The 27008-nt window shown below is 52.9% G+C and overlaps 7 protein-coding genes across 7 annotated transcripts; 2 read left to right on the top strand and 5 right to left on the bottom strand.

The window, feature by feature from the left end:
* Positions 1–1061: 1061 nt before the first annotated feature.
* On the bottom strand, positions 1062–2318 carry SPBR_07364 (uncharacterized protein; the record flags this gene model as incomplete). Its single annotated transcript, XM_040765618.1, has 1 exon — positions 1062–2318. One exon carries the CDS (start codon positions 2316–2318, stop codon positions 1062–1064), a length of 1257 nt encoding a protein of 418 aa, XP_040617019.1.
* Positions 2319–6037: 3719 nt separating this feature from the next.
* SPBR_07092 (uncharacterized protein) lies at positions 6038–7647 on the bottom strand (the record flags this gene model as incomplete). Its single annotated transcript, XM_040765346.1, has 5 exons — positions 6038–6314; positions 6337–6431; positions 6522–6642; positions 6895–7499; positions 7600–7647. The coding sequence occupies 5 exons, from the start codon at positions 7645–7647 to the stop codon at positions 6038–6040; spliced, it is 1146 nt and encodes a 381-aa protein (XP_040617018.1).
* A 1026-nt stretch (positions 7648–8673) lies between these two features.
* SPBR_07420 (ring finger domain containing protein) lies at positions 8674–9861 on the bottom strand (the record flags this gene model as incomplete). Its single annotated transcript, XM_040765674.1, has 1 exon — positions 8674–9861. The coding sequence occupies one exon, from the start codon at positions 9859–9861 to the stop codon at positions 8674–8676; it is 1188 nt and encodes a 395-aa protein (XP_040617017.1).
* A 600-nt stretch (positions 9862–10461) lies between these two features.
* SPBR_07305 (uncharacterized protein) lies at positions 10462–11799 on the bottom strand (the record flags this gene model as incomplete). The annotated part of the gene is made up of 1 exon (XM_040765559.1): positions 10462–11799. One exon carries the CDS (start codon positions 11797–11799, stop codon positions 10462–10464), a length of 1338 nt encoding a protein of 445 aa, XP_040617016.1.
* A 3151-nt stretch (positions 11800–14950) lies between these two features.
* On the top strand, positions 14951–16933 carry SPBR_06883 (DNA replication regulator sld2; the record flags this gene model as incomplete). The annotated part of the gene is made up of 2 exons (XM_040765139.1): positions 14951–15095; positions 15213–16933. 2 exons carry the CDS (start codon positions 14951–14953, stop codon positions 16931–16933), a joined length of 1866 nt encoding a protein of 621 aa, XP_040617015.1.
* A 1773-nt stretch (positions 16934–18706) lies between these two features.
* SPBR_07876 (uncharacterized protein) lies at positions 18707–19316 on the top strand (the record flags this gene model as incomplete). Its single annotated transcript, XM_040766130.1, has 2 exons — positions 18707–18743; positions 19030–19316. The coding sequence occupies 2 exons, from the start codon at positions 18707–18709 to the stop codon at positions 19314–19316; spliced, it is 324 nt and encodes a 107-aa protein (XP_040617014.1).
* Positions 19317–21324: 2008 nt separating this feature from the next.
* On the bottom strand, positions 21325–24558 carry SPBR_06495 (mannosyl-oligosaccharide alpha-1,2-mannosidase; the record flags this gene model as incomplete). Its single annotated transcript, XM_040764751.1, has 2 exons — positions 21325–22503; positions 22645–24558. The coding sequence occupies 2 exons, from the start codon at positions 24556–24558 to the stop codon at positions 21325–21327; spliced, it is 3093 nt and encodes a 1030-aa protein (XP_040617013.1).
* Positions 24559–27008: the final 2450 nt, after the last annotated feature.

Below are 27008 nucleotides of genomic sequence, written 5' to 3'. Positions count from 1 at the left end.
AATTGGAAACGGATGGCGATGGATGTCGAGGTTGGAAACGCGGTCGCCGCTTAAAAAATACATGCGCCACACACCAGCCACATCATATTATGTCGGGTACATGCATATATGCATATATCGTCCTCGTTGACACCACTCTTTGAATTTGTATTCTTTTTTTGATGCGTCAATATGTCAGATATTTCTTTTGCCAGGAAATATTTGTAAGTATCAAAATCTTTGGTTATTTACAGTTTTTTAGAGTCTCGTACGTTTCTGGGTTGATTTTGTGCTGTGCGGGCATATAATTCAATCAGTTCGACATACAACTATCACCAGAGGACAGTTTGTTTGCATGAAGAAGCAAACAGGCTTTGGGTAATTTAAAAACAGGCTATCTAAAAAGTCCGTAACGTCCAGTGGCCAAGTAACAACGCAGTGTCCGAGGACGCCGTATCCCAATTCTATGAGGTATCTTTGCATCACGAACATGAATTAGAAGAGAAAGGGAAATAGAAAGGCGAAAGAAATGATCAAATGGGTAAGGACGAGAAAAAGAGCCCTGGGAAATGAAACAAGTTGAGGAAGGGGAGACGAGGGACCCATTTGTCGAAAAAGGACAAAACTCAATAATAATGCAAGGGACAACTCCGTCACATCAAAAATGACATGGAATTGCGGCCACGCAGCACGCATTATGTATCAAAGCCGAAAATTAGCCCAAATCAAAAGAAGTGTTAGAACAAAAGGGAAGAAAGGAAAGATAAAATAGAACACATGTAAGTGGCAGTAGTTACGCTTCCCACACAAAACCGCCTGCTCGAGATAAAAGGTAGCAAGGAAGCAATAGGAAAAATGGAAATAGACGGTTGGTAAACGATACGGGAGGAATGAGAAGATGGTCACGAGATTAGACACGATTGCTACTACAGTTCAAACGGGTATATTGCGATGCAGAGCGCTTCGCATTATGATTAGTTGAAGGCCAATTGGGAACGTGAAATAGCAATGCGTCCGTTCTCTCTCTTTGGAGCCAGTCGGATTTTTTTTTGCCGACAAAAGTTGACCAGAGTGTGGAATAATCATGGGGAATCGACCTCCATGCTGATGTATTCCAGGGTGTAGTATGGGAGCTCCCGCGCCAGTGTTTCACCATCCCGAGTTAACTCTTTGACGTCGTCTTCGTTATCGCTCGTATCTGGCTCTTCGAGCTCATCAATTCGAGGCGGAGGAGGATCTTGAAACTGTAGGCTGTGGCGGTCGCCGATGCGGCGTCGTAGGCGACGGGCACTCGAGCCGACCTCACTTTCATCGAGCATTGCCATGAGGTCTTCATTGTCCGTGTCGCTGCCAATGCTCTCACTTATTGTACGTTTGCTTATGCTTCCAGAGGTCATACGACGCCGACGCCTCTCAGCACGTTGCTTGAGGCGGAAGAGATTGTGAGCATTCTCGTCAAAATCAGATCCATCCTCTTCGTCCTCGTCAATCAGTGCTTCTTCGTCTGAGTCGTTTCGAAATGAGAATCCTCGGAGACCACTCATGACGCTTCGATCAATTTCGGGAAGGCGGGACAGGCGAGCAGAGGACCGCCGACGCTGTGCCCTGCCCGCGTTAAGCTTTCCGCTTCGGTTATGATTTGGGTCTGGTGTTCTTTCACGCTCCGACTCCGCCTCCTCGATTTCGTATGGCAAAATGACCTGGATACGGCCGTTATCGCTGTCGAAGTCGCTGATCTCCTCGATGACCAAGGCTGCCTCAACAACAAGCAGGCGTGTCGAAAATTGCGTTGCATTACCGCCAAAAGAGGGGCGTCTTGTTTCGCTAGATTTTACTCTGCATTCTCTAGGCGTGTATGCTGGAGAAGCTGAGCCGCTCGTTCGGCCCGCCCGCCGCCGGAGAGGTGCTGGTCGTGACGTTATTGGTGGACTTGACAATTCTGCCGAGCTCGACGATTTCGAGATGCTGCCACTGGTTACCGAGTCGGAGTCGGAGTCCGACTGATCCTCGTCGTCATCGCCGTCCGCATCATCAGCATCCTCAACTTTGGTAGTCAGATTGTGACCAGTGATGCCGTTTATGGAAGAGCCGGCCAAGTGTGGTAATTGCTTGTCCGGCCGGGCCGAGGACGCCCGGAATGAGAGTTCGTTTATTCTGTTTGTGCTAACAGCTTTTGGAGTGATGGAAACGCGAGGACCCAGGCCATTGGGCCCAGGGTATCGCGGTGACGATGAGATCGCGTGGTGTATGCTGTGAGGTTGATTGTGAGGCCCGGTAGCAGGTTGCCGGCCACTAGGAGAAGCCACACTTGGTGTTTCCGGCGGTGAGACTAGATCCATTGTGCGAGACATTATAAGACCGGATTGGGCGGATAAGATATGATCACCAATATCGGCGACGACTTCAAAGACGGGAGACGATGGGCTGACTTGGCCGGCCGGGCACTGTGAAGGATCCGAATGCCGTCTCGTGGGCAAGAACTAAAACAGGCCCTTCGGAGTGCAGGAACCCTTTGCTCTTTCCAATGTCCTCCTGCTCGAGTTCCGAGAAGTCGAGTAGCTGTATGCAATAAAGTAAGAATCAAAAATGCCTTTGTGTGCTGAAATTCTTTCCGGTATCGCCTTTCGGTCCTGTGTAGAGATATTTTGACACCACTTTCTGGACTGGGAGCCAACCATAAATTATCTCAAAGGTATGGGATCACCGCTTATCACGAGTGATGTGGGGGGATTTTGTGAATTTTTGTGTGTGCTCGTGTGCAAATATGCATATACCCTGCCGTTGGCTTTATGCAGTGGCAGAGATGACAGTGCTGGAGGTGAGGGTATTGTAGAGGCCGGCGTTGCTCGGCAAGGCAAGACTTAGGGAGAGCGAGAGAAGAGGGCAAAAAGTGAGGTGGTTTCGTCCAAAGAACAAAAAAAAGATAAACGAAAATGAAATGCGAAGAAATCAGGGATCTAGCACCCGAAGTTTGAGCCTCCAACAAGCCGAAAGTATTGAGCTCTGGTTGGTTGTCATGATATATTTAGTGCCAAGTATGAATGCAGGATTTCGCGCAGCAAGAACATACCGGGGCAGGATGAATAAGAAAGGGAAGTTGTAGGAACGGAAAAAAACGACCTCAGTACCTAAGCAGACTCAAAGGAGACTGACTTTCGGAGATGGGGCGAGCAGCAGAGAATGAGGCGCATTGCACTAGGGAAGACAATGGAAGGAAACATAAGTATTTAAAAGCAAAAGGAGTGCAAGGGTCGAGTTTGAACGAAAGCCGTCAGGTTGCGTTATGGGTGGGCAAAGGAAGGCAAGATGCTTTTTTGGAAGATGGGCGGCGACGGGGGTGGATGTAGATGTGGGTGCGGGCTTGGGAACAAAAGCGAACAGGCTTGCAGATGTCAGATCTGAGCCGTGCATTGTTGAGTGGTCAGTTCTTGTTTGCGAAATTTTGGGCATTGGGGTGCTTCGTGTTGACGAGTACACCGGTTGATGTTGTGCGCGCTGCAATCCACAGGTATTCTGCAACTACTGCAACTGACGCAACCGGTGTTGTTGATCCTGGGACAAGGACATTGAAGACAGCCAGCTATCACGGCGGGTGAGTGGACACAAACACAAGAGAAAGGCAAGTTGACTGGCTCGTGTCGGCCGCTTGTGATGGAGGGGGAAGCTGCAGACCAGCCCGAAGGAATGGGGGAGGGGTGAGAGGGGGGAGCAGAAGTCGTGTTGATGCAAGTTGTAAGCACGTTAGACACGGCGCCACGGAACGTGAGCGAGGGCGATTGAGTGTGCTGCGCTGGGGGCAAAAGTAAAATAAAAATAAAATAAAATAGACGCAGCAAGTACAGGACTAGTTGCTGAATCAATAAATGATTATGGAGGAAATTGATTTTTTTCTTAACTGGCGAGTTGTGAGAAAATACGGAGGCTGAGCGGCAGTTGACAATCTGAGAGTGCCACGCAGAGTAGAGTAAGCTGGTTACCGGGATGTTGCAAATGAGACTAAACGGATTGGGATGCCAATGGGATTGTGACGCCTTTCGCGTTGCCGTGTGCTCTGACGGTCCGGGACAAGTGCGAGGGAGACAGTAACAGAGTGACAATTAACATGAAATACAGCTGGGATAGGCTGCAAGTATCGATATGGGGAGTTCATAATGATTTGCAACAGGCAAGGCAGGAAAGACAAGATAGCGAGGGAACTAAGGATGGGCAATGGGCTATGCCACATGGGTAGGGGAAAAGCACCTGCAACTTACATTTTTAACTCCAACAAAGAGCAGCAAGAAAGGCCCCAATCTTTCGTCTCCTAGGGCCTCTGAGATCCAATGCAGATTGGGACCTCATCGAGAGTCATGATGAATTTGCAACTGTTCTTTTGTTGTGCCCGACTCGGCACGGACGATAAGGACATAAATGCAATGACAATGCTGGTAAACAAGGAGGACGAGTTGAGGACCTCAACTTGAGGTGGAACCTTATCCAACGTTCAACGACAGAGTCCACTGTATGCCGTATTAGAGCGGCTGCATCATGAACCAGGCGCGGGCCCGTAGCTGGCACAGAAAAAGAAGGCGATTTGGGCAGCAATGTCCATGAAATAGACCCGCTGGCGTGTCGGAACGGATAGGCTACCCTCGTTTTTCGCCTCCCGACCACGTTTCGGCGATGCTTTAATTTGATGCCTGAACAGACACAAGGGACTGGAAGAGAGGGATAGATTGGCCGCGGACGATTGCACCAGGGAAGAACGGGAAGCTGAAAGAAGGACGGTTTAGAAGCGATTGGCAGGAGAGGGGCGAGACGAAGGCAAGAACCCGCCGAGCGGGTGCGGCTGCAGTTGACGACGTGGACGCCGTGCTGGACGTGTTCTGGCCTAACGGCAAGGCTGCGAGTTGTGGAGATGGAGAGAAACAAGTAGATAGGTAAAGGAGAAAGGGAGATGATGAGAACAAAAATTTGGGGAGGGTTTCTACGTCGGCATTTGTGACAGTCGTCGCTTCCAATCTAAGAAACATGTATTACCGTACGACGTACTCACATAGCGTCAACGAGGCCAACGGTGCTGCCTTCTTCTTCGGGGCGTGCCTTGTTAAAGATAAGTGGAACGAAAGAGTTAGGGCGTTGCTTGGTCTTTCATAAGAGACAAGGCAAGCGAGGCAAGGAAGGAACGAGATCTCCAAAGCTAGTATTGCAATATTGAATACTGCGCAAGATAATGAAACCAGCTTTTTGGATCGCCAAGTCTTCGTGGGCGGGCAACGTGCTGTAGCAGCCGCTTTCTGTCTTTTTTTTTATCCTTTATTTTATTTTATTTTTATTTTTTTGGTGGCGGCTTCTGCGGTAAGAACAACGAAAACTAAGGAAGGAGTGAATGGCGGAAGTCGACGCTAGTTCGGGATTGGGCAAGAAAGTGCAAGCGACCAGCCGTCTTTTTCGAGAAATAACGAAAAGAGAAAGAGCGACGCCGAGAGCACTGCATTGTGAGGGCTGATGCATACAGACCCCGCTTGCGTGCATGCCTCGAATCGCTCGGGCAGTTGGGAAGTGAAGTTCGCAGCAGAAGGCGGTCAGCCATGGACTGGTTCTCGAAAAGTGGGGAAGTAAATACACCTCTGAGGACGAGGGATGTGCGCATCATTGGACAATGCGGGGCAGCCAGTGGCTTTTTGGCTGGCATTATGTCGTATTTACTTCGCAGTCAGCCCAGAGTGCAAATTGGCAGCGCGTCAAACCGCGTCACACATCGTCAACATTGAGCATATCAAAGAACACGACGAAACTACGGCCACAATTGTGCAACAAGACACGCAAAGAACAAAACTTTAAAAATGTCGCATCTTATGGTCCATCTGGACCAGATCTCGGTGTCCTGCCAAGGCATACGCAGCCTGCCGTAAGTGAAAAAGCTTCTTTTTTTTTTTTTATTGTTCTCTCGATATTTGTTGACTAGACTGTTTGCTCGCGTGCTATTGTGCACTACTTTTGTAATAATTTTGCTGACGCTCAGACGGCTTTCCTTGCAAAGATTTCCGCCGCCGAAGGTGTTTACGAACGCGCTTCTCTACAACGACGACATCACCAGCCTCATCCGCGACACAGAGGCGCATGAGCGAGCACTCTTTTCGGTACCGGCACCACTTCCGGCAGCCAAGACGACGCCGGCCGACGCACCCTCTACGGCCGTGTCTGGGGCAGGCGATTCTGGGGCAGGAGTCGCGGCGTCGTCCTCCAAGCGGCGCCAGACTGTCTTCAATGTAGCAGCCGGCGAAGTTACAACGGGCCCGCCGTCGGCACGGCCAAGTGCTGCACCGCGGCGGCAGACAGCTGTAGCGGCCGTACTGGGCGGAGACCTCCATGCACAGATCGGGCGGAGAACTGGTGGCGGCAATGGCGGTGGCGGTGGCGGTGGCGGCGGCGACGTCGACGTCAACATTCTCCTCAAGGGTGCCGAGAAGCTGTGCACGGTGTACGCGCTGCCTGGCGCGCTGGAACGGATCCCTGTTCTGCGTCAGAAGCACGCACAGCAGACGAGCACGCTCACCTACTACGAGGCCAAAGTGGCGGAGCAAGCACAGCGGCTTGAGGGTATGAACCGCGACCGACGGGGCGGCGAAGGGGAATTCGACGGCGACGACAACATGTCCATGGCAGCCGCTGCACCAGCGGCTGCCGACGGACTGACGGACGACGATCTCCGGCACGAAGAAGATGAGATTCGGGAACTTGAACGCAAGAAAAAAGAGCTTCAGGAGCGGCTACGTGCTATGGACAAAGACCTAGGCGGCCTGCTCAACATGTGAGGCGGGGAAAGCGGGAATATGAAATATGAAATATGGAATGTGGAATACCGAGAAATACACGACGAAGAGAAGGAACAAACACTTGTCGCTCGGCACAACCGGGCATACCCGCCCTTACGCGTTCTTCTTGGCGCGCAGGAACTCGCCCACAAAAGTCTGGACGTCCTGGGCACCGCTGACTTCGGCGCTGTCGTTGATGATAAAGTGCGGGACGCCGTGCACGCCGTGCTGGAAGGCCTCGCTGACCGAGGTGTCGACCTCAGTGCCGCCCTTGTCGCTGCTGAGCCAGTCGCGAACCGTCGCAGCGTCAAGGCCGCCACGCTCAGCCGCAGCTGCCAGGTCGTCATGCGACGTGATGTCGCCGCCCTCCTCGAAGTAGGAGCGAAACAGGCTGGAGACGACCGAGTCTTCCTTGTCGGCACCCTGGGTTTTGGCGAGCTGGATGATGCGGTGGGCGTCACGGGTGTTGCCAACCTTGCCCTCATGCGTGAAGTTGATGCCCTCGGCGGCGCCCATGGCCCGCATACGGGCGTTGAGGGCCTCGGCGCGGTCGGCACCGAACTTTTGGGCCAAGCGCTGTTTGGTCGGGACGCTAGTCTTTGGGGCGTTGGGGTCGAGGTAGAAGGGCTGCCAGGACACGTCGAAGCGGTCGTCGGCGCCACCGGGGACGGTCTTTTTGTAGACGTCGATGGCCTTTTCGAGGCGCTTCTTGCCGAGATAGCACTAACTTGTTAGCAGTCCGGTTCGGTCTCGTGTTATGCCCTATGGATGGCTTGTGCAGCAACTTGGGGTATCAAAAAATAAAGGTACAAGGGGTTCTTACGAAGGGACAGACAACATCCGAGATGATCTTGACGTTGATGGTCGACATGGTTGCGATGAAGCGATGATGTGGTGATGCTTTGATAGGTGCTGGGCTGCTTGGTAATGTGTGTATATGCAGAGAGGACAAAACAAAAAGCAACAATCGACACTGTTAAGTATCAATATATTTTAAGGTCGCTCCCCAAAAGCTCTGGTCCCTTGGTGCGGTCGTCCTGCCCTCGTCGGCAACTAAATATGACGCCACTGGTGGTGAACCGCTGAAACAGGCAAACTAACTCCACCGCTACCTCCAAGCAGAAGCTCGGAGAGAGTCCAAAGAAAGACATCGGGAAGTCATTGCCGCCCGTGGTTGGCCGCTGCCCTTTAGGCGACAGCGTCACTAAATAGAGCGACTTTTACAGCCAACCTCCTGCGACCAAATGCCCTTTTGTCTAATTTTGCGCGATTCTCTGGACACACTTACCAATCAATTTCGGCCGAAGCGTCAAAACACCTGCAGACGGGAAAACCATGGAATCACTGACGGGAGTATGGAGTAGTATTTTAGTGCATGTCGGATAACCTTCAATTTTGAATTTATAACAACTATATACACTGTCTTGATGTGCATCGTCTTCTAGTCTAGGAGTATTGTAAGACGTCTATGGTAATACGGCTCATCCCGCAGCGTAAGATTCTGGACCTCTGCAACCTTGTCTGGCAAATGCGAGTGAGATTAGGGAAAGAGTCCGGCAGCTTGGTCATACTCGAACCTTGGGCAAGCTTGTTAAAAAAAATGGTCAGATGGTAGTCGCCTTCATTTCTTTAGCGAGTCTGATCGACCTTGAGATCGAGCCGAATTCGAGCGAGGCCTGCAGGATTGTCAGTGCCTGCCGCAGCCGCAGCAGTCACCTACCTCGAGGCGTTTTTTGGCCTTGTCGTTAGGCATTGTAAGGAATGTTGCAAGGAATGCTTTGTACTGTGGGTTCTGTGTTACGCCCAATTTCGGAGGAGGACATTGTTCCGGCGCGTCGTTCGTCGTAAGTAGCGTCGGGTTCTGGCTTCTTGGTTTGGGACTTCTTGATAAATGCGCTTAACTCGGATCGTAGCGACGGCAGGCTTCTTCAAGACGCTGCCGCGATGCTCTGGACGTGACACCGGTAGCCCTGCTGTTACCGCTTCGGCGTCGTCGCGACGGCGGCCGCCAATAGTCACCCCGCAGCGTGGGCCGTGCAACATGCTTGTTGTCTTCCGTAGTTGTTGCTTCGCCGCCCTCCTCCTCGTTGTCGTCTCTTGTTCCTAGTACAGGGAGCCGTGCCAGTGGACTGTATTGTACGTGCCGGTCCCAGTTCGCGAGCGTCAGATAGGGGCTCCGCAAGAAGCTGCGCAGCTCGTGCAAGAAGTGGCGCGTATGATCGCGGCGGCTGCGGAAGAAGCCCTGCAGCAGCTCCTCGGCCTGGCCGGCGCTGTCCTGCAGATCGATACTCTGCAGGATGGCCACAATATACTCGAGGAGGAACTCGACGTTGTTTGTGCGGCAGGAGGATCGGGAGGATCGGGAGGATGGAGCGTGGGGTCGCTCGTCGCGTTGGCCTTGCGCCCCCCAGTCCGCCCAGAACACCTGCAGCTCGCGGCGCAAAAAGGCGCGCGCACGCGACACGAGGTCCGGGTCCTGCGCAAACAGCTGCGGCGTGAGCTCGCGGTAGTACCGCGAGTGGCGGTTGGCGCCGACGTGTCGGGCGTAGAGGCCGAGACGGTAGACATGACGGCGGCGCTCGAGGGCGGCTTCCGGGGACGGAGAAGAGATATAGGACGAGGAGGATGACGTAGCGGGTGCAGGACGGCGACGAGGTCGTGTTCGCGGTGGTCGGGAGTCCGCCGACAAGGACAAGGGTGCTTGGGTCGAGACCGACTCCGAGGCTGCCGCCTCTGCCCCCGAACTGCTCTCGGCCTTCTTTGGCACAGAGAAAGTCTTGGTGAAGTCATCTCCATACTGCACAGCGTCCACAGCAGCCTTACATAGAGGGCAAGACGGTTTGTGCTGTAGCAGCCAGCTGACGAGGCAGAGAAAGTCATAGTCGCGGTGACCGCAGGGCTGCGCGACACAGTGTTCGGCGATGGTATCGAGGCAGATTACACAGCGGTCGGTCGACGAGGACGGCGAGGAAGGGGTGCTGGTCGTGGTGGCAGACGCTGTTGCCGGCCTTGCTTCGAGCGTCACCTTGGATCTCTCCTCACCAGATTCCATCATGGACAGCCTGCTCTCCGCTTCAGCGTCCATGGCGTCATAAAGTCAGCAGCCATGTGTTTGTTGTCGGCGGGAGAGTGGACATTCCGAAAAGGTGGTGACGGCGGAGTGTGAAGGTGTTGTCGAGAAGAAGTGTTGGCAAGAGGTTAACAAGGCTGTGAACAACAGAGGCAAAATCGACCAATATTAGCGAGTTTACCACCTATCAGCGCACGCGACAGGTGTTGGTAGACAGCAGCTGGCTCGGCCATTTGCACTAGGGCAAGTATCATAACCCCACAGCGATGACTTCCAGGCCCGCGACAATCATAGAACGGAGGATATCGAACTGGGACAGGACGATCTGATCTGCAAAACAAATAAGCAAAGGCACAATTGAATCTGAGAAAATCCACGAAAATCGCAAGGCAAGACAGAATATTGTTTTAGGAGTGAGCGGCAATAACGACGCATCCTTTTATGGTTTTATTTTCATAACAGCCATACCCTACAGAGCGGCTAATCATACAAATGCACTTTCGTCTTGACTCTAGTGCCAGTCCGCACACCTGTCCTATATTCGTCCCCTAAATCTTGTCACAGCTAAGACCAGCGTCGATCCGATCTGTCTTATTTCAAACACCACCGTGTTGCTTATGAGCACTTCGTGACAGTGACGACAACAGAGGAGGCAGTCGCAGAGGCGGCGTTGCCGGCGGCGGCAGTAACACCGCTGCCCAGGCCGAGGGCGTTGTTGAAGGCATCGGCAGCAGCCTGGTTCTGTGTCGTGGCCACCGCGGCAGCCGAAGCAGCCGTGCACGAGGCCTGAGCGTCGGCAGCGGCGTTGCAAGAGGAGCCGAGGCGCTGGCAGATGAAGCCGGCAATGACGGCAATGTTCAGGGCCGAGCCGTGGTTGAAGTCGGTCTGGTCCTCAGCAATGAAAGCCTCGGTGTTGCGGCCGTCGAGACCAGATTCGAAGAGAATAGTCGGGGCACCGCAAGAGCCAAAGTCAAGAGCGGCGCGGCGCTGAGGACGGGAGCGGCGCAGGGGCGACTGGCGCTTGCCGACAAGGGCGCTGGCCTCGGCGGCGGCCACGGTCGAGACCACGGTGCTGCACGAGGGGCCGGCGGCTGTGGCAGCAGCGGCAGTCACAGTGGCAATAACGGTGCGCGTGGTGCCGGCGCAGGCGGCCTCAGATGAGGCAGCAGCGGTACCGGCGGCGGCAGTCGCACCAGCCGCACCAGCCGCACCAGTCGCAACAGCCAGCTTAGCCAGGTCGATGTCAGTGGCACGGATAACACCAGTGCCGGTGATGGTGGGCGTGATGCCGGCGACGGCGGAACTGATCTCGGCCTCGCTGGCGTCGAGAACCAGCAGGTTCTCCGAGAAAATACAGCCGGGCTCATCGTTCTCGGTATCGCACGTGTTGCCAGCGGCCGTCGGGTCGCCCACCTTGCCGGGGGCAAAGGTACCACTCTCCAGAGCCAGCAGCGGGTCGGCACCAATGGCGGCAAGCTGCTTGGCCAGGGCGAGCGTGATACCCTTGTTGACAGTCGCAGCGTTGGCACTGGCGGGGTCCTGGTGTTGCGAGACAGCCTGGATCTCGGGGTTGGCGGCCGTCTCATTGCAGATCACGCTGGCCAGGCCGACAGAACCCGTGTTGCGCTCAATGGCACGGTACAGCAGAGCACCAGCCATGCCGGGGATGTCGCCCGCGGCCTTGGCGTTGGTGAATGCCTGGTCGGCCGTGGCCTGCTGCAGACAGTCGAGGTTGGTAACGGAGCCGGCACCGGCAGCGGCAGCAGCGTTGCCCAGAAGCCCGAAGACGGGATCTTGGATCTTCTGGGGATTGTTGGTGCTGAGCGACGCGCGCACAAGGTCGAGGAAACGGTTGTGCGAGTGCTCTTGAGGCACCTCACGAAGGCGAAGAACGTCGCCCTCAGCAGAGGCCAGGCCGAGGCCGGCAACCAGGACAGCAGCGGAGTACTTCATTTTGAAAAGAGAGGTGGATCGATATACAAGAAACAAAAGATGTATAAACCAGGATGGATACAGATTTAGAAATGAGTGTTCGAAAACGAGCTCGTGATGTCAAGGAAAGAATTGAAGAGGTTGAAAAACAAGAGGACCGGCCGGGAGTTGGTTGCAAGAGTTTGGGTTTCAAAAGGAGTGAAAATGAAAGTAAACGGTTCGCAGAACCTGTTGTAGAAAAGAAAGAACAGAGAAAGACTGAAGTTGGGCACGATGGAAAAGATTGCGAGCGTGATGAAGAAAGGGCAAAAAAAGAAGAGACGAGACGAAAACAAGAGGGAGATCATGGCTTAAGTAGATCGCCGCAAGCGCCCATCACCAAACAGGCTTGGCGGAACAAGAACAGGAGACAGAAAGACGACGTTGTCTGAACAATCCGGCAGGCCGGGGAGCAGGGACGCAGGCAGGCAGTGCGTGCCTGTCAACCAGGGTTTCGTCCTGTGTCTCTGCTGTCTCCTGGCCCATCCTGGCCTTCGCCCTGGGTCGCGAGAGACGGATCAGAAGGGATCCGTCTTAAGTGTCAGAGACTCAGATCGTCCTCACATCGTCGTCCATCAAAGGCCTGGCCTGTCAAACTCTGTCGCCATCAATGCGGGCCCTGTCCCGGGACGCTCGCTTCATCGGAGGGTGTGGTGCGGTCGCTGCACCGGACGGGGTTGGTCTGTTGTTGGTCAATTATGAGGGAGTGTGAGGATTGGGCATTGGTGTGAGGAGTGACTCGCGCCCGACAAAGCAAGAACGAACGGAAGCGCCTGCCTGATGTGTGAAACGTCGACGTCGGTCTCTTCTTTCCGCTTGCAGTCCTGACGCACCTCCTTGACATGCTGTGCTCCAGACTGTCGGACCCTCCCATGAGCTTATCTACATTGGGCGACGAGATGTAACGCTGTCAACCTTCTGCAGAAGGCTCGTGGGAGAACTAGTGTGGCCAAGAACTTCAAAAAGAAGAGAGCACAAACACAACACGAAAAAAAAATGGTAAAACGGGGTTGCGACAATCGAGACGTTCCAAGAGCCCCCCCGGTTTGCGAAGAAAGAGCGACCGGGGTTGGAAACCCGTGCCCAGTCGAGCCTTCCTTGCGTTGCTGAAATGTCGACGCAGTAATTGTCGTAAGAGGCGGCGACATCTTCGTGTTTGTAGACTCTCTTATTCCAAAACGATGTTTTCTGCTCCCACACCCTCGTCTTTCTATTTCTTTTCCTCCTTCTCTTCGTTTTCCGTCTTACGTTTTCATGTCGTCCAATACCAATTGCACTTCGTAATGACGTCTACATCGTGGCTGATCGTTATTAGCGGTCTTTGTCTCTCGTTTGTGTCATATGGCATTTTTGTTTCTATTATTTCCAGCCACCATACGTCGTGACACGCCGTACTGTGTACACCTTACCCCAGCAATATCATCATCCCCCGTTCTTAGTTGCTGGATTGGGCTGTGTTTTGAAGAAGGTCCCCCTTGACTCGTGTCAGATTCCAATGCCACTCGGGTCCATAGACGCAGCGACAGATGCAGTTCACTGCAAAACCATCACGTCCTCTTCTCCTTTAAACCCACATCAAGCGCATCTGCGCATAGCCAAGCCCTGACGGTCGTCTTTGGGTTTGAGACGCGAAGACGGATCTTCGGATCGCCAAGCTACTCAGGAGGCGGCCTGTTCCAACCAGGTTCTAGTTATCAACGGCAAGCGACTGCTCCATACAATGGCCTCCGTACAAACACCGTCGTCTCGAGTTATAGTTCATGTTGCACCCTTGAACGCTTACGTCGACAAGAATCCACCCCCAAAGATCGCCCCACGCATACCAGACGCCAGCCGTCTCTGGATGACGTGTGTGGCTATACCGACGACGCATCGTGCAAACCTGAGGTTGATGCGCTGCTGGGTACTCATGGTCGCTCTCTCAACTTGGTCAATGCTCGACTCCGCCTCGAGATCGCTGCCGGCCAAAGCTTGTCAACTGAAGGCTAGCCAGTGCCCGAATTCGGCTGGCATGCCGACCCTGTGATTTCCGTGAACCGAACATCGTCCCTTGGCTGGATGTCTCTCGACGTGCTCGCATGAGCCTACTCGTCTCGTGTGTACCCCGATCTTTTCATCTCGACCTTGTGATCTGTCAACCGGACTACCGAGTGCGTCTTCAGAGATCTCTAAATCCGGAGGCCAAAATGATAGTCATGATGCCAACAATCAACACTGTGTGCGACCAGTCAACTAATATTACGTCTAATAGTGTGTACTGTTGTCAAAGCCGTGTTTACTATTCTTTTATTTGCATACGCTTCTAAACTCGCTTCGAGTTTCCGATGGCCCACACATTGGGTCGTTTACTAAGCATCATCACTGACGCGCGATGTTATCCTTACACCAGCCAGACTGTACTTGACCTTCGGGTACTTATGAAAAGCCCTGCAGTCCAAAGCATGCGTCTTGGTGAATAGTAAGACCAAAATCTTTATTGCAAACCTTTCCACAACTATCGAAATGCCATGGTCTCCGACCACGGTGGAGCGTCATATTCCTATCTTGCGTTTCTTTCGTTCTGTCACTATTTTCAAGAGTTTCAACAGTCTATATAGACACCCCCAGAAGATACCAGTGTACAACCTGATTACTCAAAAACATCATAACGATATGTTAGACAGCCAGGACGGCCAGGATGACAATGTATAATGATGAACATGTCCAACGCCGATCTTCAGGGCATAAATCGGTGACAGCCGCCCTTTGTTGGCGCTAGCACTTTTTAGTGGCCGAGAACAATGCCAGGCTTTGGCAGTGGGGTTAGCGTACCGCGCAAGGCACAGGCCGCTAAAACCGCCTCTCCCAGGTTTGTCAAGACGCGCACCAAAGCAATACGCGTGCCCCGCCCAAGAGCGCGTCATTGCAGCTGTCAGACATACAGCCTCCTTACGCGTAAATTGCCGTTCGTTCTTCCTCAGCGACGACAATTGGAAGTGAACTGCCCATTCTGCAATTCGGTCCCAGTTTGAGATACTGCAGAGAACGTTCTTTCCTTACTTTTTTCCTCCTACACCCACCCGCCCTCGCCAAACTACAACTTACGATAACACGACATACACAAACACATACTCCTTTCTACGCTCGCGCCAAGATGCTCGACGAGGCCGTACGAGCAACATACGAGGCCGAGTCGCAACAGCTGCGCTTGGCTCTCAAAACATGGGAAACGACTTGGGCACGCGAGCACGGCGGTGCAAAGCCGGCCCGCGAAGACATCTCCCGCAATCCCGACATTGGTGAGTTTGTGTCTGAGAAATGACATGGCGCTTCTGTTGTTTTTCTCGCTGGTGTTGACCTGATAGCCAAAAAATACAGGGCATACAACCACACCCGTGCTGTTCTCTCCGGCAAAGCCTCGGCGACATCCAATTCGAAGAAAGACGAGGCGCGGCGGAAACGAAAACACACAGCTCCATCGTCAACCGCAGCTCCTGCTGACGAAACCGATGCTGCACAACGCATACAGACCCCCTCAAAGCGGTTGCGCGCGACCGTCACGCGAGCAACACCCTCTCGCGCCGCGCCGGCCGCCACACCGACACAGGGCGGTGCTGGCTACCTCGACACACACCTCACCATGACGCCCTCTATCTCGCGCAAACTCTTTAGCCCTGTCGTTCCTACCTCCATTGGCCCAACCCCGCAGCGAGACGGCCGCGTCCTCGGTTTGTTTGATGTGCTCAACGAGGAGGAAGAGAAGCGCCAGAAACGACATGCCGTCGAGGCCACACCCTCAAAACGGACAACAACAGTAATGCAGGCGACTACAGGAGCACCGGGAGCTGGACAACTGGCGGTACCAGCCACTACCGCCTTGCTCGGCGCGACACCTCGCAAACAAACGCTCAATATCGACCATGGCAAGAGCGACGACGAAGACGAAGACGGCACCGTGAATGCCCGCCGGCTTAGCCGCACGCCAATGTCTTCTGGTCGGAGAAATCTACTCAATCACTTCACCGCTGGCGGCGGAGTCCCCGCAGCCTTGGCGACTAGCATGGGGACAGGGGCGCGCGACGGGAGTGATGTGCTGGGCACAACACCACTCAAACCACGCAACAACGACAACCAGAACTACATGACACAACAGCAGCTTCTGGCGACGCCCTCCAAGGGCAGTGGTGACAACAGCGCGCAACAGTCCTTTGCAACGCCCGCGTTCCTTCGCCGCACATCCTCGGCTCTGCCGCCCGTCGACGAGAACGGCGAGTTCATGTCGCCGCCAAACAAGCTGCGCTTGCCGCGGAAACCGCTCGTGCGTGGCCTCAGCAGCGTCCTGGCAAGCCTGCGCAAGGCCGAGGACGAACAGCTCGACGAGCAGCTCGACGTGCTGCGGGATCTAGAGAGTAGCATGGATATGAACGCACCGCCACCAACGTCGAAGCCGAAGCCGACGACGGCAGTTCCGCCTCCTCAAGCAAAGACGTCCACCGGCCCTGCGAATGTCGGAAACGGCGTCCAGGTCGAGGACAGCCAGCTACAGCAACTACACGAACAACAACTACAGGAGCTTGAGCAGTACGAACAAACGCTGAGGCCCGACGGCGACCACAACATACAACCCCCGCGCCTCCTTGGCGGCTTCGACGACGAGGGACTCTACGACAGCGCACCGGAAGACCAAGTCGGTCGCGACGGCCAGCCCCTGCGCGTCTACAAGAAAAAGGGTCAAAAGCGGACCACACGTCGCGTCAATATTCGCCCCACGCGCACGAAACGTCCTGCGCCTGGCACATTGGCCGACGATGCGAGCGATACCGAGGATGACGTCAATAACAACAGCAACAACGACAACGGGGTAGAAGGCAAGAGAGACGGAAAGGGAGAAGGCGACAGTCTGGCGCCGCTCTCTGGTTCCGAGTTTGGCTCTGACGCTGAGGACGGCCCAGACAAGGTGAAGACGACCAAGAAGGCGGCCGACAAGAAGACGGGCGGCAAGCCGGATGGGCCCGTGAAGAAGGCGGTGCGCAAGGTGAACGAGCTGGCTCATGCCAACTTCAAGCGCCTCAAGCTGCGCAACAACGGTTCCAAGGGAGGGTCTGGGTTCAATAGCCGTTTCCGTCGGAGGCGGTAAAAACAGTTTGGCAAAGTGATAGGATACATGCATAGGACGCTTCTGGAAAGGAAGCAGATCGGGTTTGCATTCGAGACGAAGGATATAGCTACATAGCGTCAAATTTACGATTTTGTCACTTTCTCTCAAGACAAATACGGTTGCCTTGTATGCTGTATGAAAGGACAAATCGATCATCTCATAAACGAGATAGCAGATCTTAGACGGCGATCTTGCATCGTGAGTGTTGATATCATAAAAATAGCACAATTAATGGGGCCAAAACAATGGGGAGATCGAGCACTATGTCGTACTTGTATTTGGAAATTGTCAAGAAAGTCGCCATACGGAAACGTAACCAGGCTGCCAAGCTATTCATGCAGGGGAATATTCATGCAACAGTCAAATATCCGAAATATCCATCTTTTGTTTCGTACAGAGAGGGGCTGAGTGGTGGTTGCTGGGTGCAACTGGAAAATGGCAAGCTCAAAGGGCCGCACCAGCCATTTGCACTGGTTTGATGCCCAGCAGTGCAGAACAGGGGTATTTTGGTGCTAAAATGGCAGGCGCCGTGGCGCTAACATAAGCCCTCATCCAAAGCTATTAAGGAAGGTGGGGCTAGAACCCGGCGCTGGCCACGCCCCACGCCATGCCTTTTCCAGTATTACACGCAAAAAGTCGTGCTGCTTCAACCGCGTTTCCCAGCCAACACACCAACCTCCAGCAATTGTTGACATCACGGCAACCGCCACCATGTGCTCCTTTGTATCGTACCTGCCCCTTTTTGTATGGCTGACAGCGCAACAAGACAAAACCGACCATTGACTCCTTCCTGGCAAGTTGCCAAGCGAGCGACGACCAGGCGACCAAACCCGGTACCTCGTCCATAAGTACACTTTGCATGGCAACGCACTGTTCAGTGACAAGGCAATCAATTCCCTCGTTCCAAGAAAGTGAGAAACACATGCGTACCTTCCAGTTCTTGTCATTGTCCATCTGCCTGGCTCCTCTTTTTGTCTCCTTCACATTCCATTTTCCTTTTCTCTTCACTCTTCCCATTTCTCGCCTTTTCTCTCTTTCACACCATCTTCAAACATACTTCGAACATTCCAACCATCGCCAACTATCAAGTTGCACCTTTTTGCATTCCCAAGTCTCGACTAATCGACAACAGGTCACCCATTGAATCCATTCTCTCTGTTTCGTCTCCGACTTTTACCTTTCCTTGTCTTCTTGGCTACCCTCTCGCGCGCGCATTTTCGTCTTCGTTTCGTACCACGTCTTTCGATCTATGCTTTTTTGTGCTCTTCTCAAACAAAGATTCCCAAGGACAAGCAGACCCGATCATTTGTTTTGACGAAAAGAGTGTATTTAAATCGTGATTTCTAGGTCTCAAGCGTTGCCGGTTATTTCTTTCCATCCCTCCCCTTCATTTCCTCTCTCTCTTGTCCCTTTCTATCTCGCTGATTGCTCTTGGTTTTGTCCGACGACATTCAATTCTCCAGTTTTGCTTGCACGATCGCCTAACACCGTTGGCACACATTCCTGTCGAGCGAGCCGAGCCGAAACACAAGTCAACCTGCCATAAAAGGGACCGTTCCATAGGAATCCCAAGTCGATCGGTCGCATTCTTCTCGTGCGCACAAGCGCCTCGATTCCACAAGAATTCACTGCACAGCCTTCCCTAAGACACCTACTGTCATTGAGTGCGGCGTGGCTTTCTGGGTGGACAGTCACCCCTAATATCCACATTCCAAGGCGGCGCGCGCACGTCGGCACAGCATCCGTGTCGCCATGCCGCAAGGCGGCGTTGTCCAAGTCGGGTGGTACCGTAAGTCATTTCCGTTTGCTTACATCTCTCTCACCTTTTTTATTCCTATCCAACCAGTCTCAAAGCACGAAATACTAACAAATTATAGGATACATACCTTTTCTCGGCTACCATCATGTGTTGATGATATTGATTGCCGTGGCAATCATTCTACTATGTACGCATGTTCCCCAGCTGAACAGCGCTTCCTTCATTTGCTCATTTTCTTTACTATTGTTTCATACTGACAACTGATATTCAGCCCTCCTCCTCGCGGGCTGTTCATCGTCCAGTCCCCTAATTCCAGGCATCTTCTTGCTGTCGCTGTACTACGAACATTACACAGCCGCGCCCAGCACCGCCCAGGTAGACTACAGTGTTAACAATGCCATCAGTGGCATCGTTGGGTCCGCTCATTTGCAGGCCCGGGTCGGTTACTTTGGCATTTGTGTGAACCCTGACGGTGGCGCATGGCTTTGCTCGAACAACGCAACGGCTCTGGCCAACGAGGTAAGCGTGGACCAGGACCCGCTTAACCTCATCTGGCTGGCCAGCCAGTTCAAGGACATGATTGTCTTCCCGTACTTGATGTAAGGCTTTTCTTTGTCCAATCCACCCGCGATCGACCCCACTGTTTACAAAATCGAAAATACTCACCCACTATTCAGAATCATTGCTATTATCTTTGCTTTTATCTGCCTCTTGCTTCTAGCCACTTTCCCTGGCTGGCACGAGGAGGAAGACAGCGAGGGTTCCGAGCGTGAGGTAAAGCCTTTCCCGTCTCGATTCGTTTCGCAGATTTCCCTTGCCATTATCTTTGTGGCATCAATTTTCATTCTCGTGTCTGTGCTGTGGCAACATACTGCATCAGTAGCAGCCAGCATCATTGCCCAGGATCTCGGCAATGGCAGCGTGAAGTCGGGTGTCGGTACCAGCGCGATAGCAATGGGCTGGTTCTCGTTTGCCCTACTTATCGTGGTGACCATTGGCTTGTTGGTGATGATCTTGAGTATCAGAGTACTGAATCAGCTGGCGGACTGAGGGAGTCCAATAGCTGAATGAGAGAGTACGGGATACAAGCACGAGCTTCAATAATTTGAGGCAAAAACGAGCGACACCACCAACGAAATCAATACAAGCCGATTAACGGTTCCACAACACCGCATCGCAAAACTTTAAGCCGAAACAGCGCATACTGAAAAGCTTGATAACGAATACGACGACTATGACACAACCCACCGGCGCCACTCCGCAAACGATGTGGGATAGGCCATCTGATGACCTGCACGAAGGCTTCCATGGGAAACGACTTTGAGGTGAGAAGACCTCACAAGTCTTCGTCCATGTTGACGTTTCTTATAATCGACGATGCTGCAGGCTGTCAACGCCGCGCGACCTACCACGCGACCCCAAATTTGATATCACTCGACGGCAACATGTATGTATATAGACAACAGGATTTTGGGGTTTCAATATGTTCTGTTTTGATTTTGTGCTTGTCTATTTTTGCGACGGTTATATGTTTTTGTTTACTTTGGCGTTTGCACGAACGAGAGCGATTTTTTTAGGCCCCCCTTTCCCACTAGCAGTCATAAGACTGGCTAAAAATGAATGGTACGCCAAGTGAATAATAATAAAACACGAAGGCAGTTTGGGTCTAGCATGTAACTCATCCGAAGCGGGGAAGACCCGAGAGAGATGTGACAGGAAGAATAGTGAAAGGGAATATTTAGATAGGAATGCAACTCGACACCGATTATCACCATTGTTTGCTTATAATCATTAATAATAACATGTTATTCTGCATCTTTTCGATCGTAGTGACTTGATATACTGCCAAGTTAATGTAAGCAAAGGTCTGCTTGCTTTAGAGGGACAGATTACGATCCTTTTACCTGATAATATCGCTACTTATTTAAACTGTTATGCGTTGTGGCCAAGTCGCCAGGGTGATGTAAACGACTTTGTATAATTAACGGAGCGCAGCCATTTGCATGCCACGAAGGCTTTCGGATTGTGTTTTCTCCTTTCTTTGGCCGTTTTGTCGTTTTGTCGTTTTTATTTTAAATTTTTTTTTTTAAAAAAACATTATAACATGGCTGTTTTCCATGTCCATTTTTCTGGTTCTTTTTCTTTCTTTTAATTTCATTCTTACGTTTTCTCAATAAACAAAAAAGAGAAACGGAGAAAAGAAACCATTTTTTACAGTTACCGAAAAGTGGAAACCTGGAGTTCAACCATAGTTTTTTTTTGTTCCGGGATTAAAGATAATATTTATAACATAACCTGGCTGTTACTTCTATACCAAAATAATTCTCCTTACGCCTATTGATCATGGTTCGGTGGTAATAACCCAAGCAAAAACCCGCCCTAAACTATAAAAAATACACAAGCAAAGGCCCAACCAACAAACAATGCAGAAACGTATCGGTAGTCGCTACTCCAGGCGAGCCCTTCCTTCGCCTTTTTCCCTTTCATCGATCCTCCTCCCAACTGGGTATTGTGTAAATCACCACATGCTTACTCGTCTCCTCCGCCCACGTATGCTACATCCCCGGTAGACCATCCACCAGTGCGCTGGTCTTCAACTACTGGTGGCTGTTTATGTCGGTCGCTTGAAAGGGTGCGCCTCGGTGTTCAGGACGTAGTCGTCCAGGCTGATGACATCGGGCGTGGCGAACAACAGATAAAAGTACTTGAGCGTCTCGGCGAACCAGAAACTCTCCATATTGTCGACCTGGACCGGTTCGTCCTTGGGATCTGTTAAGACGTCGGCGATGGCGCTGTGGCCGTATTCCGTCCGCGTGGCGTGAATCACAGCTTGGAACATGCGCCAGCCCTTCTCCTGCCACGACGGGTCGCCCGTAATGCGGTACATGTACCACACCGACTCGATTGCCTCGGGCCGAAGAATGTAGCGCCTGTCGTTCATGCTGACAAAGCCAGGGACGAGATTGTCGCGCTCAATGCGATTCTGAACGAACTCCTCGTGCGTTTCAGGGCGTACAGGCATGGGCGGGATGACTAGTTCGGGAAGTGGTTTCTTGGCAGGGGCGGCCGCCTTCGGCACGGCGGCAGCATCAGCGTTAAGGTCTAGATCACCCTGAAGTACCTTTTCTTTTTCGTTTATAGCGACTGTATCTGCCGCCGTGACCGGTGTTTTGTCGGCCCCGCCAACTGCGCGCTTGCCAATGTTGGCGGTGCCAACGGGAGTTTCGGGGCCGGGCGCAAGTCCTACTTCATCCGCAGGCGATGACGGTTCGTTGGCCAACGCTTCTTTCGCAGTAGCCTGTCGCTCACGCTCAAGCTCCTCGGCGCGCGCTCGTTGCAACTCCTCGATCTCGTCCCTCTCTTTGGCCCACGTCTTCATACGCTCTTCGTAATCGAGCAACTGCTTGGTCCGCCAGGCAATGTTGGGGTCAAGCTTTTCGTACCAGGCAGTTTGGTTCCACGAGCAGTTTGTCATGTTTGCGCACGGAGTTATGATCGAGCCTTCGGGCATGATTCCCATAGGCATCGCTTCATATGCCCAGACACAGCCGTCGGCCAGCTTGCCGCCAATCTCGACATCCTCCGGCCGGTTGAAGATACGGCCGCCCATGGCAAACATGCCTCCGAGGAAGCAGGTCAAATGTGTGATTTCGTAGTTATAGGACATATCTTTGTCTGTGCCGTCCCGACTAGACACCTTTGCCGAGAACAGGATGTCCCGGTCGTCCTTTATTAACGGACGGTAAAGCAGATATTTCTTGACTGCGTCGACCACCTTTTCGTGCATGGCCTGGTATTTGGGAACGAGGCCGCCGAGTAAAATGTATTGCTCATTGTGTTAGTAGGATTGTTTGTGACGACATCCCACCCCCGAATAAAAACAAAAGAAAAATAAACAATTCAACGATTCTTGCCTCATTATAAAACTTACCTTTGGAAAGTACTCGTAGGTGGAATCTTGGCTACCACCCATGCTGTATGTTTGCATGCCATAACCTCCAGCCGTCAGGTTTTGTGGGATGCAATCGAATTTGGCGACCTTGCCATTTGCAGCGATAGGGGCCGACACCGGTTTATTGGCATGCTGCACGCCGGAACCCGTCATTATCTTGGAACCGGATGGCGTTTTGCCCACATCAGGCGCGACGGCGACTTGTGCCGTAGCGTCTTTGGGGGCGGTCCCCATGGACACCGCGTCACCCACGTCACGTTTACCAACTGATGCGGAGGCGACGTCGTCGACCTTGCGAAACTCGCCGGTCGCCGGCTCACCTGGCTTCGTGGCTGAGTTGACGCGGAATTCAAGATCCGGAGGCATCGTCTTTGCAATCGCCACCTTGTCCTGGGCCACCATAGGATCAGAATTCGGTTGGCTTGGTTTGTAGCCTACCGGTTCGCTCTCAATATCGTTGGCAGCAGCCACTTGGGCCTTTGCTAGTTTGCTTGCATTCTCTGCCTCTTGTATAGCGGCAGCTGTCCTGTTGCAACCGGATGCATCAACATGCTCAGGGAAGATACCTGCTATGGCGGTTCCGTTGACGCGGTTTTGCCAATCTTCAAAGGCGTCGGTGATGCGGGCAATGGCATCATAGTACTTGCTGTGGCCAGTCAGTTGGGCCAGGCGTGTGAACTCCATGCTCATGGAACCGAGCTCGGCCACACTGACACTGCTGGAAGCAGTCTTGGGCTGGGAGTAGAAGGCAGGCTTCCAATGGTAGTAAAGAATTGGCATTCGGTTGGGGGTGTCGAAGACACCCATGAGGATTTCGGCCAGTTCCACCGCCTTGGACAGGAGCGCAGGGTATTTGCCCTTTTCACCACCCGAAACGTCGTACGCGGCAATGAGACCACCTAGGTAACGGATGATGGTCTCGAAGACGGGGATCTCGCTGCGGAACGGAGTGGTTGTGAAATCAATATCCTTGACGGCCTCGTATGCCTCGTCAAACTCATCGTGCATGCCCATGATCCACAGTGTGTCTAGAGCATCGACGAGAGACGCAGCCCAACCGCAAAATGGATCGCGGAAACCCTTGCTGACGGGGGCAAGCTCGTCGTGGGTCCAAGCATAGGTGCGGTAGCCGGACCACGCATGTTGCATCTCGCCGCGCACCGAAGCGAGACGTGATTCACGGATCTCACGGGTGGCGTCGGGTTCAGCCGCAAACTTGTGCTGGATCTTGGGGATAGGCATTGGTGAGCCAGTGGGAAGCAGAATGAGAGATTCTTCGGGGATCGGGAAGTGCTCGGCCATCTTCATCCAGTGAATGACGCTTGTTGAGAGAATAGGCTTTGCCTTGGCAGTGGCGTCTGCGACGACCGGGACAGCGGTTTCCTGATGGGTAGCTGGGGGATTCACTTGGTGGACACGGTTGGAGTCGAAAGCATCATCCTCCTTCGGTGCGGAAGCTGCCACGTCCGTTTGCTGTGGGGCGGTCGGTTTTTGCGATCGAGGACCCGTAGGCAGGCCGTAAGAGCCCTTGATCTCGAGGCTCGTGTGCAATTGAGGAATGTGCATTGACTGCGGTGCGGGCGCAGCCACCTCCTCGGGTTCCTTTTCGGCGGGCACTTTCGGAGCACTCACATCTGGTGACCCCAGGGAAGGAGGAGCATCTTGAGCAGGGGTGCCCGCGCCGAAATTGCCTCTTGCACTGTCATGACTGCTGCTGCTGCTGCTGCCGCGTCCCGCACTTGACTCGCCATCGGGCGGAGCTGAGTAGCCCTTGTAGATTGTAGTATGATGGGCGTTTAACTGAGAGTTGCTCGATAGGCGAAATACGAGAAAGAGGAAGAAGACAGCGGCAAAGACATACACGCGGTACCTTCTGAATCGCAGGAATGCCATGGCTGCTATGAACTGGGGGCGGCCTCAAAGCGAGGGCGCTAGACGTTGACTGGGCCCAATACAAAACGTACTCTGTTGAGAAAGTTGGCGAGGCCCAAAAGAGAAGACTCCAAGATTCGGTACTATCCAAGCCCAATGCGCAACTATCGGCAGGCCCTTTAAGAAGTCACAACGTCATTCGCGTACCCAATCGAATGGGCACGTACCGTTGTCTCCAGTGCCGACTGCTTGGCAGTTGATGCGCGGCTGGGACGGGTGAACTCCGAAACTCGATTCTTGCGCTTGAGGGTGGTCGCGTGCGCGGTGGTCGATGTTGGCGACAGTTCCTTCGGCGGGAGGGGTGGTAATGGAACAGACCCCTGAGCGGGTGCTGTGGAGCTGTGTTGTGAATAACTGGTGCCCGTTCGGAATACGGCTCTCAGACGTACTTCACAGAATACTGCGTACTTCGTAACTGATGTGCAGTAAAGAGAGGTTCACTTGAGTGAGTCGGATGAGTCGATGAGAGCGAACCCGACTGTCATTGAGCCAGAAAAGATGCCGTACGGTACGGCTGTGGAAACGAGAAAGTAATGAAAGTCAACTGTGTCGTACAAGCAGGTACTTGTCTAGGAGAGTTGTCTGCTCTTCGGCTTGTATTTCTCTTACTTGAGGTTACCGGCGGTTGTGGTGCGGCATATTGGAGGTATATTCGACGGGAGGTGGAGAACCTGGGGTGAGGGCAAGGGGAAATGGCTCGAATAGAGAGGGTGTACTCCGTACTGGGTAGGCGAACAGGTAGAATAAGAATGAGAGGAACAAAGCTCCGGGGGTTGTTGACGTGAAGCCGTTTTACCGGCGAAGCGGGCTAAGAGTGAGAACCGTGTTTGTGTGTTGTATGTATGTCGTACACGGGGACTGAACGCAGATCAGACTGTAGCCGGTAGGGGGTATTGAAACGTCGTGATGTGTCGTAAAAAGGATATGGCAGAGAGGGTAGCAGAGAAAGACGTGAAGCGTGAAGAAGAAAGGAAAGGAAAGCAAAGGAGGAAAGACGAAGAAAAGGACAAGTGCTAGACGGCGATCACTGCAAGATATTGCTGGCTGTCGGGGAAGGCGCGTGCTTCACTGCGATCGGGTGGGAAGGACCAAGTTGGCGCGAAGAGAAAAGGAAGGTGACAGACCGGCGAGAGAGAGGCTGTTGAAGGACCAGTAATGGAAGGAACGGAACGGTGGTCGCCGTGTGTGTAGTCGTGAACGGAGTATAAAAATGAGAAGAAAGAAGAGGAAGGAGAGACTCGAGGCCGACACAGGGACAGGGAAATGCCAAAGAAGAAGGACCAAGCCGGGCTGGAGGCTTTGTGTTAGGATTGGGGGGAAAAGTAGTGTCGAGGATGGCAGTTGCGATCGTGTCTTCTTGGTCTCTCTTTCTCTTCCTGGGCTGGCTGGACTGGGCTTGTCTGCCAAGACAATACTGTTTTATTCCTTCCTCATTTTCTTACGGGTGGCCCCTTCTTTACCATCTATCCAGTTGCGGGGCGAGCAGAGGAGGCGAATGCCAAGACTTTTTTGTCTTTTCCCACGCCGTCGCGTTAAACGGCGCCTTCCCCTGCAAGATACGGCTCGCCGCTGTTCACAAGTATGTTGTACGATACTCCGGTATTTTCTAATCACTAGAAAGAACAGCAAGCCTCATAATACGCTGGCACCACCTTGCTTTTGTTACGTTCGGAGCCATTCTTTTGTTTTATTATTCTGGGGGTTCTTTTTTTGTGGCGGAATGTGGTCAAACAAGTGGGAACGGCCCAAACGGGAAATACGATAAAAATAAACCGTCAATTTCCAAAGCTCTCCTCCAGGACCGCACGAAACGACACGACTACGGAGTACGCTGACATTACAACATATGTTCGACACACTTGGCATTCCGCGGCGACTGAAGAGGCTGATGCTTTGAAAATCGACAGAGACCACTTTGTCCGTTCCGTGTCGCGCTTGGCACACAACATCCGGAGCCCACCGACTTGTTTAGACTCCCAATGAGCCAATGTACATGAGCCCGCGATGTGCTAGTACAAGAGGGCCAAGAAACAGAAAAAGGTTATTTCGCCCTTTGTTATTTTTAGAGAGGAGAGGTGAGAAGGATCCAGCTTGGTAGGACACCAAAAGGCGCTGCAATTGGCGGCTAGACCAGGCCAAGACTGGTCAGCCCTGGGAACAAGAAAACATGGCCAGGGGTGCGCTGGAACGCTGACCAGGGGAAAGAAAGTGAAGAAAGCCTCCGCGGAGAAAAGGGCTCGAACGGCGAACGGTTGTTGAGACAAAGGTTGAGGGATTGAAACAAAATAGAGCTTTGCGCGTAGCTGCGCGATGCCACATCTTGGCCCCTGCGACGATTGGACATGGCATCGACCGAGAGGAAACAGGCCGCTTTGGTCATGCACAGGAGATGAGAAGCACGCATGAAAACC

This window comes from Sporothrix brasiliensis (assembly GCF_000820605.1).
Source record: "Sporothrix brasiliensis 5110 chromosome Unknown Cont20, whole genome shotgun sequence".
Lineage (NCBI taxonomy): Eukaryota > Fungi > Ascomycota > Sordariomycetes > Ophiostomatales > Ophiostomataceae > Sporothrix > Sporothrix brasiliensis.
This window is presented reverse-complemented; position numbering and strand designations above follow the sequence as displayed.